General features: G+C 34.7%; 1 protein-coding gene across 3 annotated transcripts in view; it reads right to left on the bottom strand.

Moving 5' to 3' along the window:
- The window catches only part of nahoda (DOMON-like domain-containing protein nahoda), a 151,111-nt gene that overhangs the window by 4,118 nt on the left and 130,222 nt on the right, over positions 1 to 16,771 (bottom strand). For 2 of the 3 annotated variants that reach the window (XM_088226734.1, XM_088226735.1), the window contains exons 9-20: positions 16,056 to 16,127; positions 15,514 to 15,975; positions 13,017 to 13,052; positions 11,612 to 12,184; positions 8,748 to 8,871; positions 7,711 to 7,819; positions 6,688 to 6,892; positions 5,443 to 5,681; positions 3,939 to 4,127; positions 3,013 to 3,160; positions 2,316 to 2,529; positions 704 to 942 (exon numbers count right to left, since the gene is read on the bottom strand). In XM_088226734.1, the coding sequence (XP_088082860.1) occupies positions 704 to 942; positions 2,316 to 2,529; positions 3,013 to 3,160; positions 3,939 to 4,127; positions 5,443 to 5,681; positions 6,688 to 6,892; positions 7,711 to 7,819; positions 8,748 to 8,871; positions 11,612 to 12,184; positions 13,017 to 13,052; positions 15,514 to 15,975; positions 16,056 to 16,127 (2,610 nt within the window). The remainder of the gene's footprint in view (positions 1 to 703; positions 943 to 2,315; positions 2,530 to 3,012; positions 3,161 to 3,938; positions 4,128 to 5,442; positions 5,682 to 6,687; positions 6,893 to 7,710; positions 7,820 to 8,747; positions 8,872 to 11,611; positions 12,185 to 13,016; positions 13,053 to 15,513; positions 15,976 to 16,055; positions 16,128 to 16,771) is intronic. The other variant, XM_088226736.1, reaches the window with a different exon arrangement.

The following is a 16,771-nucleotide window of genomic DNA, read 5'->3' as shown; positions in this document are numbered from 1 at the left end:
AGTAAAACCATTTAGGATGTAGTCTAGAATTAGTATAAATGACCACCAATTTTATAAATTTATTTTATAAAGAATTTTTATAGCATCCATTTGAAGTAATAATTCCGATAGCCTGATCCGTTCAGATAATCAGTGTGAAGTTTGAACAAGTTGTGACTTGTCAGTCAGCTTCTAGAGCCGGAAGAGAGAAGTTGTGTTTACCATGTCTGTGAAGCATCATGGATTTCATGGATAAAAAAGTGCAAAGACGCTCGAGATATGTTAATATCAATCTATGGCTTTAATGTGGTGACTTTGAAGACTCTTTACAAGTGGTATGTGCGATTTAAAAGTGGAAATAAGTGAATTGATGATGAGCAATGGTCAAGACGTCCTTCAACCTCAAAAACAGACAAAAAAGTGCAAAATATAAGAAAAATTATTAATGCAAACAGGCGATTGAATTTTCAAGAGTGCGAGTTGACAGGGTCACGATGGATCAACTGAAGGCCATTCCAAAAGAAGCCTTCTAGGAATGCTTCCAAACATAAAGTCAACGTTGGAATAAGTGCATCACTAGCTCATCGCATATAATAGCTAGCGCATCATCATCTAAGGAGAGTACTTTGAAGAAGATTTATTCAAATTTAATGTAAACTTTGTTCATAATAAAATTATTCAATGTATTTTTAACAGAGGGGTAAATATTTTTCAAATTTCTTACATCCTTGAGGTTCAAATACAAAGAACTCAGGATCCACATTCAAGGCTCCAACCCTTCCACTGGATAAGGTGTCCTTGAAAGCCTGTTCCCATCGGCTGGTAGAGTTGGTAATATTGCTGCTCTCTGCCTTACTGTCTCCACTCGGAGAGTTAGATGATCTTGAAGTAGCCGCTGTGTCTATTTCGTTAGATTCGTCAACTTGGAGTAGTAAGTTTGCCAAAATTTGATTTCCAGATTGACTGAAAAGAAAATAGAAGATTAGTATAAATAGAATTAGAATAAGTACTGACTTAACTTAAGACCTGGGTTATGGTTCCGTGGTAACATCACTGCCTCATGGTTCAGAGATTAAAACCTAGTTCTACAACTCCACAAGAACCCACTCTACAGATATTTAAGACTCCCTGGTTGGAAATGGTCCTGACAATTGAAATATTCCGCTAAATCATAAGCATGTAAACAAGTGGTATTCAGATTTATGTGATTCTTATTCTTAAAAATGGGGGTCGGTGCTCTTGACATCACTATGACTTGCGTAGATCTACTGTGACGGGTCTCTGTAAATTAGTTCTCGCCCTCCAAGCCCAGGCCTTTAAAGAGCCTGGCTACTATGTGGTGGGTGAGTGTTCTCGTATTTAATTTATTTTATTAACATATATGGCACAATTGCCTTTTACATATAAACGTATTTGTTTTTTTTGCCTAGTTAGCTTAGCCTAGCCTTTTCGTTTAGTTTGCCCGGCGAAGGGCAGACCCCCCACTACATTTCCCGACCGGTTTTACTGCGCTGCCATGGATAGTCGCATCACAATAAAATCGTGCCCATTACTTTCATAATGGACAGCGTATGGTGTTATGACGATAGGGAATTTCGCTTGAGTTTGATAGGGTCATGTTAGGCACTGTGTTAGAACTTTGCCAGTATTGCCTCGATAGTTTGATGTACTGTCAACAGTATGAAGGCTGTCTGGAGATTGGATATTTACTCGGTGAAAATCAAATGCCGTATATAACGCCTGCATAACACCTATTCTCCTATACGGATGCGAATCGTGGCACCTCACTAGGGCCCGAAACAGCAAAATTCTGAATTTTGAGAATAGGTGGCTCAGAAGAATCTTAGGTATGTGGTGGTCTAAAGTCCAAAGATGTACTAAGAATATTCCCAAATTACTCAAAAGGATGCCTTATCGCGGTAGATTAAAAGCACTAGGACTTACATCATTGGAAGAATGACGAAAGAGAGGGGACTTGATTGAAACTTATAAGATACTCAATGATTACTATGACTGCCCCCTGCGTGAGATGTATCAATTGAATCCCAACACAAATTAACGGGGTCATAACTGGAAGCTCAATCGTCCCCAATTCCACCTCAATGCCAAGAAAAATTTCCTTTCCAGCAGGGTAGTGTCAGACTGGAATAAATTACCAAGTCTAGTTGTCTATTCCATTTTGGTCAATTAGTTCAAAAACCGTTTGGATGCTTTTTTGAAGGAAGGAGATTGCAGACAAAAAGTAGTACACGAGATATTGGCACATCAGCAAAGGCTGCCTGCCTATAACAAATCATAATATTAATACTAATAATAAAAATAATAATTATACTTACTCTTCCAGTGTGTCTACAGAGAGTTTGTGGTAGCCGGAGTGCCGGTCCAGAACTCTAGAGAAACTCTTGGTGATGGTGTTTGTGAGGTCCTCGTACTCCTTTGAGCCCTTTCTGGGAGCATTAAAATTCTCCGCCAAGTTCACAATCTTCACCTTCATCATGTAAAAAGACAGTCCCGGGATGTTGGGTTCGGTTGGAGCTACGTCATCCAATTCTAGATATGAGATGATAAAAAATGTTAAAATAAAAACGGTATAATGTATAACAATGAAAAAAATCTAATTTAAGGGCGTGAAATTGGCAAACAAGGTATGCTGTGGGCGCAACTACTGGCATATATTAAAGTATGGCCCAGACCTTGCCCCTTCCAAATACCACTCGTTCAGATCGATGCAAAACACCTAGACAGGCACTCAGGACCGAATAATTGAAGTGATACGAAAATGGGTCAATGATTTCATCGCGCCAAAACCCCACTTTTCTTTTTGCGCAGAATTCATATGCTCCTTGATAAATGGCACAAAATCATGGACTACAATGACGAATATTTTGAATTTTATATACCTAACAGTATTTTTACAAATAAAGATTGAATTTTTCAAAATAATATTGGCAAATTCATTACTACGCACATGTTCTAATGAATTTCTAAAAGACAAAAAATTACTAAATAATTTAAATGTGTTCTTTTATCTACCTGGACCACAAGATTTGATGCAAACTCTTCGGGAAGAAATGGCCGGAATACTGGCGTGCTTTCTGGTCTTCTTACTAACTGCATCGTATCCACCTCCTTTTACGGGGAACATCAGGTATAGGCACTTGTCATCCGTAAACGATAAATCCTGGAGAGAAAATAACAAAATAATCTATTTTATCTTTCAATTTTAACTTTTTAATTTTAAACCTTAATTTTAACTTTTAATTTAAACTTTTAATTTGAACTTTCAATTTTAATTTTAATTTTTATATTTTAACTTCAACTTTTGATTTTAATTTTAACATTTAATTTCACCTTTTAATTTATACTTATTCATATCTACTACCTGCATCTCTAATTAATTATTGTTGGTTGTGCATTTTTACTAAGAAATATAAATGTTCATGGAAGCAGAGAGAGAGGGAGGAAAGTAAAGTTGGAGGATACAATGTCTTCTCCCTTTTATGTACTTTTTATTTAATATTTATATTTTTACTTTTTTAGAATCTTATTATTTGTTCCCCTCTCCTCCTGCATTCATAATATATTAGTGTAAAATCTGTAATTGGTCTTACTTTTTTTAATTGTTCTTTTGTACCTTGTATTTATATTAAGACTGTTTGATTTCCTTAATAAATAAACAAATAAGTAAATAAATAAGTAATATTTTTAAAGTTCAATGAGACTCATCATCATCATCATTCTCTTTCCGCACCTAATGGTGCATAGGACACTGCAAAATCAAAAGCAAATATACTCTTGTATATTTTATTTTGTCATTTCACTATTACATTATTTAATAAAATAATGTAATAGTTAATACTTTAACTTATCAGATACAGAGACAACTCAAAGACAATAATTTGTACATGAAACTTCAATCCAAGTTTTCTTGTTTTTTAATCTCGTAAAGTATTAATTACCTCGGCATCATTTGTAGTGCGTTTTCTCGTGAAAGAAAGTGTGGTCACTCCATCCTCAGTCCTTCCTGTAAAGTCATCAATATCCTGATTGTCGTCCAATCGGGGAGCGCTGTAACCATTGATCCAAGTGTCCATGAGGAATGGTCGTCCTGTCTTCTCTATCCAACCAATCACTACGTCAGTTTGGGACTGAAAGAAAAAAAACAGAACTTTATTTGATGGACAAAACACTAGTAAAAAGAGTTGAGCTCTTGTATTTGGCAAGCAAGTGCATAAAAATATTGTTTTATATTATTTTAAATAACAACTATACTCTCGGTGACACACAATTCAATCCAACATCAATATTATGAATGTAAATCTGTAAATAATAGGGACTTGCATGAATAAGCTCTCGCTGTTTCATCAGCTAGAAATGACAGTATGTTATTCCGCCGAAGTGTAAACAACATATTTTTACACAGCGTTAAACATGTCAAATTTCATGCCAAAAAGAGCATTTGCGGGGAATTCTAGTGCATTACTTTCTTTTTTTTTATATCAGCAGCTGAAGCACATAGAATTCTTGTGGAGACTTACGTCAACCGTGCTCACGACTATGAGATTGATATACAAGTGGCACTTTTGAGATACCAGAGATTTTGATCTGCAGTTCAATAGATATCCTCGCATTGTACATCCTGTGTAAAGGTGGATCTACAATTAGTTCGACACAAAGAACCAGACACTTGCTTACAGGGGAAGGGAGAATATTATGTTAGTATCAATTTACAAACATGTATATGCTCTGTCCCTTTTCAGTAAATGATAGTGCGCTAGATCTCATTCTGGCTGATCTATCCGACGTTGATCTTTTCTTTCAAGTATGGTTCACACAAAAGTTTGGACAATCCTTTGAGGAAGTTTTCTCTAGACATTGTTTTTGGATGTTCGTGACTTCGGGTGATGCAATAGGCATTCAGCCCGCTCATGTCCAGAATTGTATTGAATACGACCATAGGCCAGCAAGGTATACACCGGTGGGCATCATTGCGGGTTCTCAACATTGTCCTCTGCATTGTCTGAATCTGAGAAGATTTCAGACTCCATCGTGTGATTACTTGAAAGATAGTCGGCATCCTCATCATCCGAATATCTATCCTCTGAGCGTGGCAGTCGTCGAGTGATGATGTAGGATCCTCAAAGCCAATGTTCGATTTCATCTTTTTGATCTGTAGTACGAGCCGTGGTACTGCTCGGGCCGGCAACCTTGTCTTGATAGTTAAATATCCAAAACAAAAAGATACATAAATGGGGTCTAAGCACTGAACCCACTAGCGAGTTCAAAATGCTCTGGCCTAGATGACGTGTACTCTTGCTGGCACGTTTGCACTTCGACTCGAGGAAGGTGTTGATGAGGAGGGGTCACTGTAGCGAAAAATGTGAGAGTAGCGGAATAAGTCAAAATCAACATGGGTCCAAAAGAGTAATGTCGCCAGTTAAGAGTTAATTAAAAATTATTTACCATTTTCTGGTCGTCGCTGAAGCCGATTCCTGTCCACTTCTGGTTAGTGTCTTTTGTATGTATGGTGAATCTAACTTTGTCCTTTCCTTTCTTGGCACCTAAATACTCCCAAGTGGCAGCGTATTCGCAGTCCTTCTTGGCGATAGAACAGGTCCGAGGAAGTTTCCACTCTCCTCCGCATCGGCCGTCCGCCAGCTGAGCTATTTCTCCTGATGCAGCCATGTCTTTTGACACCTCATCTAGAAATTAATCATATAAATTATATTATAAGTACAGATTTCAAAATAAATCGTACTGAGGTGCTCGAAATCCGTAGACTTCATGCATACTTATTTTAAAAGGTATCAAAAACAAGGTACATAGATAATGGAGGGAACATTATCTCTAACCTTTGTCATACTGTGGTAAAAAAACTCCCTCGAGTCACTGTGTGGTAACCTGAAGTTACCTTAGGTAACTCGAGGTTAGGAAATGATCGCCTAATAATCACCGTCTCTTTTCATCTTATTAAAATTATATGTTTCTTGCTCAGTGATCTAATTAGATTACATTTATTTCTCTCACGTGAATGTTTTATATATTTGTCTCAAGGTGCTCGATATTTTGTCATTTTCAAAAATCCCGATGGACAAAATATTTCATTCAAAATTATCTGATATACTCGTACCTGAATATGTGATATAATTTTTTTTCTTATGTGTTAAGGTTTACTTAATGTTACAAAAAATTTTGAGGTAATATTCTTAGTAGTTGTGGAGAAATTAATTAATTAAGTGCAATTGACGGGCTTAATGTAAAAAATTAATGCAGAAATTCCAAAAGAATAAAAATATCAATTCGTATTTTATAAAAATATGATGTGTGAAAGTTTTCTTTACTAAAATTTTATTGTTGTAAATATTTTTTTTTTTCTATTCTTTTCATTTAATTATTTAGTTTTAATTATTCTTTGAAACATTATATTTCATATTGCGTGTTATCATTTTACATTGTACTCGTTCACCGACCTGTGATCATAATTTCTGAAATATCATTTTTAAAGGTTCTTTGAACCGTTAATTAATAAAGAAATAAATAAAGACACAATCCAATAAATACATAACATCTCATGTTGACTGACATGGCATTAAAATACTGTGGACTATCATGACATTAAAAATGCCATTGACTGTCATGAAACTAAAAATTCCATTGACTGTCATAACACTAAAAATCCAGTCTTGGAGATAGAGATTAAATGCTGACCATAGAAGTTGATAGATGCGACTCCTCTCTGCGAGCCGTGGCCGTGATACTTGAGCTCGTCCTGCCTGTAGAAGTCCGGTACACTGGGACGGTCGCTCTCCAGACCCGATTTGGGCGCGTGCACATAATGCCCCGGTTCCTGACCTCGGGCCCATATTACGTGCATCAAATCATTCTCTATGGAGTGATCAGTGTTCTCAACAGCCTACGAAAAAAAAACAAACTGTCAAAAAACAGTGGAAAATAATTTATGGCGCTGGTGTTTTATGACTTTCCTCTTACGGAAATATCGTCTTTGAATCGGGATGTGGTCCCGAAGTAATGTTGCAGACTCACAAATTGGAGATCCGAGGTTTGAATCATGCTCTAGACATGATTTTCTATTTTCCAGATTAATTTAATATAACCCAAAAATGTTAATATCAAATTTGAGTAAATCATTAGAACTTAAATACGGGAAGAAGTATTTTTTATTAAATAAAAAGAGCAATACTAAAACTAAATAATAACATCATCATCACTTTCCTTTCCGCACCCAGTGATGCATAGGGCACTGCACTGGTACACAAATGATGCAGCGTATTTCGATCCTCTGTTACATTAAATTAAGGTAAGGTGATCTGTCTTACGCTTCGGGTGCCAATCCAGGGATAGTGAAATATTGCAGTAAATCATTATTAAAATAAATATGAGTGAGAGTGGCCATCAAGTCGAAAATGCTCGTCTAGGGTTCTTTTTTTCTTTATTATAATTTTAAAAAATATTCAAATTATAAACTATGAGGTTACCCGTGCTGAGGACACTTAACAATATTCTGGTTCTATTTCACAGACAGAAGTGTATTCTTCATCTGCCTCAATTCGGCAAATAAAAAAGCGAACTATTCCAGTTTCGATTTTTACTATCATCAACTCTTTTTTCAAGACACAATTAATTTGCGTAATTATTAACGTAAAGTATACAAGATTTGTGGTTTGAATCAAAGTGCTTTTGTTATTTTTAAACAAAAACATCCAATAATACCTTGAGTTTCTTCCTAAAAGCAATTGTTGTAACACCATTTTCTTCAAAACCAATGGCTCCTGTCAGATCATCATTTCCTCCCCAGAATGAATCCACTCTTGGAGTAGACCTTAAACAGAAAATAATAAAATACACTTTAGCAAATGATGACAACTAAAATAATAACAGGCATTGTTATTTACAACTCGTTGAAAATGGCCCCCAAAATTGAAATATTTGGGTATATTTTCTTCTTTTCCACATCCGCTCCTAAGTGGAGTATGTGGACATCACCAGGCGCTTCTAGGAGGCCCTATCAACCCCCCTCCCCCCCTTAAGAATAGTCCTTTGTAACTCCAACTCCCAATTTAAATTAAACTATGCCGTGTTGTGTCGTTTAAGAGTGTAGAAATACTGCTGGGATCAAAAAGAAGGATCACATTTCATGTGTAAGTAGCAAATTCACAAATCATATTACTTAATAATTAAATTATTTTACCATCTGTCAGATTGTCAAAGAAGACAAAACGGACATATTGTCAGGGTAGTCAAATTTTTACGCTACTTTGCTCATCTAATGAGAGAACTTAAGAAAATAGGATCTCTCGGATTAAACAACGCTGTGGTGGACATTTGACCGACATTATCTTTAATGGTATCAAATATTATTTAACATGATATAAAAATATCCGTTTTATATGAAATAAAATTTGTTGTATTTTTTAAGTTCAAAGTTCAATTACTCTTATTAAATGACCCATTACTTATCTACTCTGTTATGTCAATCAATGTTTCCGCAAGTACAATAAAATTTTGGAGAAATTGACTTTTTTGCTTTTTTTAAATATAGTTATCTTACATTTGTGTTTTAATAATATTGTTCGCGATCTGGCAACATTACGCGGCGACTTCACGCATGCGCGCGGCGAAAGTGGGGCAAAGTGGGGGCGATGGATGGTTTTTTGGACACAGTCCGATGTATTCAAGTATGGTTCTACGCTCCTTCCGTATATTAAAATTCTATGCATAAAATTTAATTATTCAATTTTAAAAATTACCTGTCTCTTGTATAATAGTCCATTATTCTGAAGTTCTTGCCTCGGGCCATCCCAATAATCAAGTCAGTGCAATCCATTGGATTAAAATCGTGTTTGGGAGAGTATGCGTGTTTTGGGAAATATCCTGTAGAAATTATAATCAAAATCATTATAAACTATCCAGCAAAAACTCAAAAACATTCACTTACATTCACACATAGAAACATTACTACTTTACAACATATTAATTTTTTTAATAATAGAAGGAAGGTGAGGTAATTAGACTTACGCTTCAGGAGCCAATCTTTGCCAGGAATCGAACCTGGGATCTCAAGTAAGGTAGGCAAAAACGCCGACCACTACACTGCAAGGTTTACTTATCTCCACTTAATTTTTCTTTTCGGTTTTTTTACCTGAGAGAAGCCATTGAGTAAAAACATTCGTACAGAGTTCTAGTTCTCTTTCACAGACAGAACTGTATTCCTCATTTGCTCAGACACAAAAAACATATTATAAAAATGAATAAACAAAACATCACACAGTTTCCCTGTAAGGGTAGTCAAAGAGGATAGATCGCCATATCACTCTGTCATTGCATATAAAGCTCGCTTTCTTTACATTCATACATCTTCTCTACATACATAATGCATCTTCAAGTATTTGTTGGATTTGTTCATGCTATTTCTTTCTCGGTCTTCCTCGTTTTCTGCATCCATCAACAATTGCATCGTCAATCTTTTTTGCCGTTTATTTGCTCTAACCAAACCAACACAGAAGTCCTTTCTCGATTTTGTCGATAAAGCATATCTCAGCCTTACACAATACACGGATCTCGACATCTACCTATCATTCTTAGGTTTACCCTCAGAGTTATGATGCGCCAAGCTATAGAGAAGCCCTATCGTTATGTGCTTAGCTTTGTTTGTAAATAACTTGGATATTTACGTTACTTTGAATTGCAGTATATTTGGTTGCAGCAGTACGAGCGTCAAAGGTGTTAAAGTCAGTTTTCACAGGTTATTTATTTCTAATATTTTCCTTTGATTCACATTGATTTTTGGCATTTATTGTCCCGACAAGTGTATTATGTTGCTTAAAAACTTTCCTTATTTCAACATATTTACTTTAGATACTATTTTTTTTCAATTTAGGCGATAAATTTGTGACTTAAGGTATGTTTACTGTTGATAATGACAGTTGATTACGGGCAATATGGCATGGCAATATGTCAGGGCCGCACTAGGCATTCATATAATTTCCTAAAACCTGAAACGCCTATTTATATACATTTTCAAAGTTTTCTGTAATGTAGGTGCGAAGGTTTTCACGGTCACTGTTATCAATATTATGTCTCTTTTTGGGTGTTTTTGGGATCAAATCCAACATACACGGTATCACCCAAAAAAGATACATAATATTGATTTTCTGTAATGATTAGAATGATTAAAAATGAAAAGTAAAATAATATTAATTTTAATTCAAGTGAAAAATGTGTTAATATGTAGGTACTATTTTTTAGCATTCAAAGATGACAATACGCGGGAACAACGGATCAAATTAATTCGATTCGGCAATTCTCGACCTGGGGGCCCATTTTTATTTATTTAACTTTTTGTACATAATGTTATTGGTACATTGGCGGGCTTATTGCCAAATAGCAATTTCTTCCAACCAACCAATGAAATAAAAGTTTTATTTTATAATTCAAGTTACAGAACATATTCAATAGAAAAAAAAAAGTTTAAAAAGTTAAAAATATATAAAAATAGAAATAAACGTATTTGTTTATAAATTACCTTAAATCAAAACTATTACTCAATGGGAAAAAGGAAAAAAGAGGAAAGAGGAAATTGAGGGCACTGTAGCTAAATTAATACTCAATAGTCATAGAATGGTTTTCCTATGTTTGGGCTCCTCTATAGCTAAGCGCATTGTTACGCTGAGGGTTTACCACATATGTAAGAGAGTTCGTATATCACAGCATTCAGCCTACTTATTTTTGCATATTTTTCATTCACTCAATTAAATAACAAGATGGAAAAAAATAAGGCTGCCTAATTTGAAATATGTAGTGTTATGTTAGTAACTACTGTGTTATTTAAAAAAATATATTAATGTTATTTTGTGTTAAAATAATTTTAGCATCTGTATTTCTACGTAAGAAGAAATGCGGTCGGAGCAAAATTTGATGAATAGTTATATGAACATAAAGTTTCTGCCACTCTCTCACAGACACCTGCCGATATTGTGCAAAAACGTCAACTACACGTCGGACGAATAAGCCCAACTAAAATCAAGATTTCGTTTTACCGGTTTCCACACCGCAAAACTGAACCAATTTAATTTTTTTTAGGAAGAGTATCAGAATAAAATTTTCTGTATCGGTACCTATTCCATTTTTCAAAATTATTTATCATATTTGTATAACATACATCCGAAGACGGCAGATAAAACACGCTTTTAAACGTTTTCGGATGGTTCTAGCTCCCAAAGAAACAATTTATCAAAAAAGCAAAACGATAGAGATACTACTATAGCGCCATAATCCAGGGAGAAAATACCGGAATACATTTGTATGAAGAAAAATCAGACCGCGTTTCCTCTTAATAATTTATTTATTTACATACTCATACAATTATTATTTTACTGTGTCAGTGTTAATAATTGGTTAAATTTTTAAAATATTTTTTTCACAATAATAAAATTAAAGACCCAAATAAATTATAAGTTAATAATTTTTAATTGATTAAATTGTTGAGACTAAATATTTCAAAACTTACTAACAAAATGCATTTCAATAGCAAATTGAATTGGTACAGAATTAGGATAAATTTTTACAAATGATTATATTTTATAATTTAAGCAAAAAACAAACAAAAATATACCATCGTTGCCAGGATGTACAGATGAAGGGTCAAAGCTCGGCTCCGGTTCGGGCTTGGGGGAAGGTTCGGAACTTGGCTCGGGTTTAGCGGAAGGTTCGGGTTTGGCATTTGGTTCGGATGTCGGTTCAGGTTTGGAACTAGGCTCAGGTTTAGATGCGGGCTCTGAACTCGGCTCGGGTTTAGACGTGGGTTCTGAGCTTGGCTCGGGTTTAGACATGGGTTCTGAACTCGGCTCCGGTTTAGAAGCGGGTTCTGAGCTTGGCTCCGGTTTCACAGCGGGTTCAGAACTCGGTTCAGGTTCGGAAGCGGGTTCAGAGCTCGGTTCCGGCTCGGATGTAGGCTCCGAACTCGGCTCGGGTTTAGATGACGGTTCAGAGCTCGGTTCCGGCTTGGATGCGGGTTCCGAACTCGGCTCGGGTTTAGATGTAGGTTCAGAGCTCGGCTCGGGTTCTGAACTAGGCTCCGATGTCGGTTTTGGTTCAGAGCTCGGCTCGGGTGTGGAATTAGGTTCGGAACTTGGTTCTGGTTTGGAATTGGGTTCAGACGAGGGTTCCGGTTTGACGGTCGGTTCATCTGAGGAATAAGAAGAAAAACACATGCAAAAATAAACCATCCACCTTTATTAAATATTAAAATCTAATTAGTTATCACTTTTTCAAAGTGTTTAGTGCAACTTTGTCCATATCAGTGTGCAATGCAGTGTATGTACATTACATAGGTGCTCCGTAGGCAAAAAAAATTAAAAACATTTTTAAAAATATTTTGAGAGGTAAGAAATATTTTTTTTTAGGTGGGTACATTCATCACCATCGCACCCTTATCCTCTCCTGATCGTGCATAGGGCACTGTATTTGTTAAGCAAATGCAGCGTATCGCGATTGTCTGTTACAGGAAAGGAAAGTGATCAATTTTACATCTCCGGAACGGTGAAATATTGCAGTGGAAAACCACCGTATAAACAAATATTTCACGTTGGCCCCCCAGGAATCGAACCCAGGACCTAAACAAGCATGGTGGGCAAATAGGCCAAACACTAAACTACATGGCGGACTTTTCTCCACTCGATTTTCTTTATCAGGATTTTTCTCCATTAAGTCGAAGACACTCGTCCAGGATTCTGGTTCTATTTCACACACAGAACTGTATTAGGTGGGTACGTTTTTTTCATCGAAAAATCTTGATGCAGCAATACTAATTCAATCAATTATAAATGTCATCATTCTTTTAAGTGTAGGTACTTACAAAAATTGTACTGTACAGAAAAAAATAATCAAGTCATAAATATGTATATTTGTTTAGTTTCTAATAAATTGTCCAGGGTGTTCAAAACAATAAAAGTGATTTAAAAATAATCAACATGCAAAAAGGTGTTAAGTATTTTTAAAATTATTTAATTTAAAATTACCTTCGTCAGCTGAATAAATGGCACGTCTCCTCCGTCCTGAGAATAAAAAATATTTGTTTAATTTTTCTTCAAAACTGTTTTGAAATTAAATAAGTACTTTACAGCAAAATTAATTCAAACCGGTACAATTTATACCAAAATGAGAATGATAACAAAAATATCGCGAGATAATTACTACAACTAGATAACTTCAAAATCATCATTTGTGAGTTCATCATCATCATTCCCTTTCCGCACCTAATGGTGCATTGGGCACTGCATTGGTACTCTAATCACAGCATTTATTGATCATTTTTTTTTTTACATGAAGGTAAGATGATCAGTCTTACGATTCAGGTACCAGTCCAATGACTATGAAATATTCTAGTGTATAAACACCCTTTTAAATAGATATTTCATTTGTGAGTTACCCACTAAAAACACAAATTTGTATCTGCCTACATCAATGCTATAAATAGACAAATAATCATAATATAATCATAATAGAATTTCAACCGTCCATGCGCTCAGTAGCTGCAAGACTTGTTGTTATCTAACTTCCAATTTTATAAATTTGCTTTTTATTTCGTTTTTAAAATATCACTTAAACTCTTAACTTCAATGTCAAATAAATTTTTTAAAAATAAAAATGTAAATAGGGGCTAGATTTCTTATTGTCCATGCGCTCTGTAGCTACAAGACGTTCTGTTATCTAGCTCATATATTTCATAATTGTAATATATCATAATTGGAGACGAGGAACTAGAATCCCAACCGTCCATGCGCTCTGTAGCTGCAAGACGTGTTGCGATATTTATTTATTGTACAGCGCCCTTGAGGTGATTTTTACAAAAATGGGGCTATATAAATTATCCAAACATTATTATTATCATAATTTTAATGAATCGAGACTTATCAAGGTCTATTTTGAAATGATTTTGCTCAAATCTGCTAACTTTATTTATTTATTTTATATTATTTTACTAACATAAACAGCAAAATTGCCTTTTGCAAAACTTATAATATCAACATATTTTTTTTATTTTTTTTAAAAAACAAACATTACTACGATTTAGTAACAAAAATTAAACCTAAAAATTATATTACTCATTCAGTAGAAGTTTGAAACAATTAAAAATAAATATAAAAATCAAATTAAATTAAAAAAAAATTTAAGTGGGTAAATATAATGTGAAAATCATAAAGCACCGTTTCATATAACAGTTACACTAAAGGCTTAATTACCATTCACTATCTTTGAAAAAGTTCCGTAGGTTTGACCCATAAGAACAATATCCTACACTAAATATATATTCGATACGTGGGAATAACTATTGCCGAGTTCCTGGAGTCTATTTAATATAGCATTACAGGTATACACTGTCCGTGAATTGTTGCTATGAAACGATGGTAGGTGTCTAGTAATTCTTCTAAGCACCCTGAAGTTGATGAGAGCTAACAGTTCTGGGCAAACCATATTGAATTTACAATTATAAAAAAGTTTAAATAAGTCTATAATTTTTCCTCGACCGTTAAGTTTTAACAAATTTAATATGTTTAGTAAAAAATCGTAATTCAAAAATTCATGACTAATTTCAAGTTTAAAATGTATATACCGTAAGAATTTTTTTTGGACTCTTTCCAGAGAATTTTGGTGACAATAATTGTCGCCAGAATTCCAATCAAAAAGAAAGAGAAAGAGTCCAATTATTGTAGTAAGGAGTCCATATTGTAGAGTTGTACTCTAACTGGCTTCTCACTAAGTATACATCAATTTCAAAGTGCCTTTGTTTTTTAATTCCTTAGCCACACGTAACACAGAGCCTATCATTTGATAAAAATGATGATTTTGACGTTACCTAGGTCACTCTAGGTTACTCTACGATATAATATACCAATTTCCTCGATTATAACACACACGTTTTTTTCCTATTAGCTGTCTCCAAATTCAATGTATCGGTGGCGTCTTAAAATCACTTTAAAATTGTAAAAAAAATCTTAATTTATTGAAAAGAAAAGTTATTGTGTACGAAGAAAACACAGAAAAAGAGCTGCAGGACGTAAACTTGGCATAATTGAAGCGAATATTCTAGATGATGGTGATAAGCACATACAAAATATGCTTATTTTTAAACCCTTTTTTATGATGTAATAAAGTTTTAATAAAATAAATAAAACAACTTTGTTTTTAACAACTAATTTTTATTTTTCATCGACCGGTTTCAAAGCAAACAAGCTGCTTTGTCAAGGTTTACGTAACTAAAACAAAGTTGTTTTATTTATTTTATTATAATGAATAACCACAAAGTTAGTGCTTCAAATATGAACTTTATAATAAAGTTTTATTTAATTGATTTATTCAGTATTGAAAAATAAAGGTGCATCTTATAATCACAAAAATACAGTATTTATTATCTTAAATGTGCAAATATTCTTCATATGCTATCTGGGGGAGCCGAAATACCTTAGCCCTTAGGCCCGGAAGGGTTGAAATACTAAAATAATTGTTATTGCTTACCTTGTTTGCTAGAAACTTTGTACGAAATGCTTGTTTTTACAGTGACATCATCTCCGAACTTCCTATTGAAGTTAAACCCACTTCCTCCATGCGTGGCCACTCTCTTATATTTCCTATTATCAGGTCGATTAACCACTCTTGTGGTCGGTTCCGCGGATGGCTCTGTCGTTGGTTCAGGTTCGGCATTCGGCTCCGGTTTGGAATTCGGTTCTGAACTCGGCTCGGGTTTAGAGTTTGGTTCTGAACTCGGCTCGGGTTTAGAATTTGGTTCTGAGCTCGGTTCGGGTTCCACGCTCGGTTCTGCGCTCGGTTCCGCTTTGCTCTCTGGGGATTTTTTTAATGAAGATTTCTGCTTGGAACTAGGTTCTGAGGATGGTTCCGGTTCTGAGTTGGGTTCGGGTTCCGCTTTGGGTTCCGCACTAGGCTCCGGTTTACTGGCAGGTTCGGGTTTGGAATTCGGGCCTGTGTAGAATCAAAAAGGAGAATGTTAGCACTGTAACGATTGACAAAAAAAAAAACATTGATTCACCAAAATTACTTACCATCTATTGGCCTGCCCAGAACTGGGAAATTTCTGCATGCTGCAGTCAAACCTCTCGGCCTCCAACCCAAACCTAAAAATAACACAAAAAATGTGAGAAAAAAGTGACTTATAGATTCATAATAAGAAAAAAAAAACTAAATAAACAATATTTCCTATAGTCCACTCCTGTCCTGAGTTTTAAAGATCGTATCCATCCAACTTTACGATTTCGACCTTTACTTATTTATTTATTTATTTTATTAGGTAAACAAACAGTATGTACACATATATTGCCAATTTCTTTGTATATTAGTGTAAGAAACTCACGCCCACACCAAAAAAATTGTTTACATTTAATACAATAATTTTAATTATGTTCAATATAATAAATGTAAAAGAAACGAAATTAAAAAATATGTATATAATAATAATGATAAAGTGAAATGTCTGCTTCTCTCAAAATGTCTATAATTTTTTACCTAAATTTACATACATTGTCACAAAAAATATCAGCCTCGGTAAATATATTGTTATATTGGTCGCATATTCTAGGTATTGTAAATTGTTTAAAATAGTTTGTTGACGCGTTTTCTGTGTAAAACAGAAGATTTTGTCTTGTCGGCCTAGATGGCACACGGAATGGAAGTCTTTCAAGTAGGTTTGGAGAATCAATTTTATTAAATAAAAATAACTGGTCTAACATTATTCTTCGATGTTTAAGAGAGTTTATTCCAT

The sequence above is a fragment of the Micrasema longulum genome, unplaced genomic scaffold (genome assembly GCF_059751315.1).
Source record: "Micrasema longulum isolate JH-2025_06_02 unplaced genomic scaffold, ASM5975131v1 h1tg000464l, whole genome shotgun sequence".
Classification (NCBI taxonomy): domain Eukaryota; kingdom Metazoa; phylum Arthropoda; class Insecta; order Trichoptera; family Brachycentridae; genus Micrasema; species Micrasema longulum.
The sequence above is the reverse complement of the archived record's forward strand: the minus strand, read 5'-3'. Positions and strand labels throughout refer to the sequence as shown.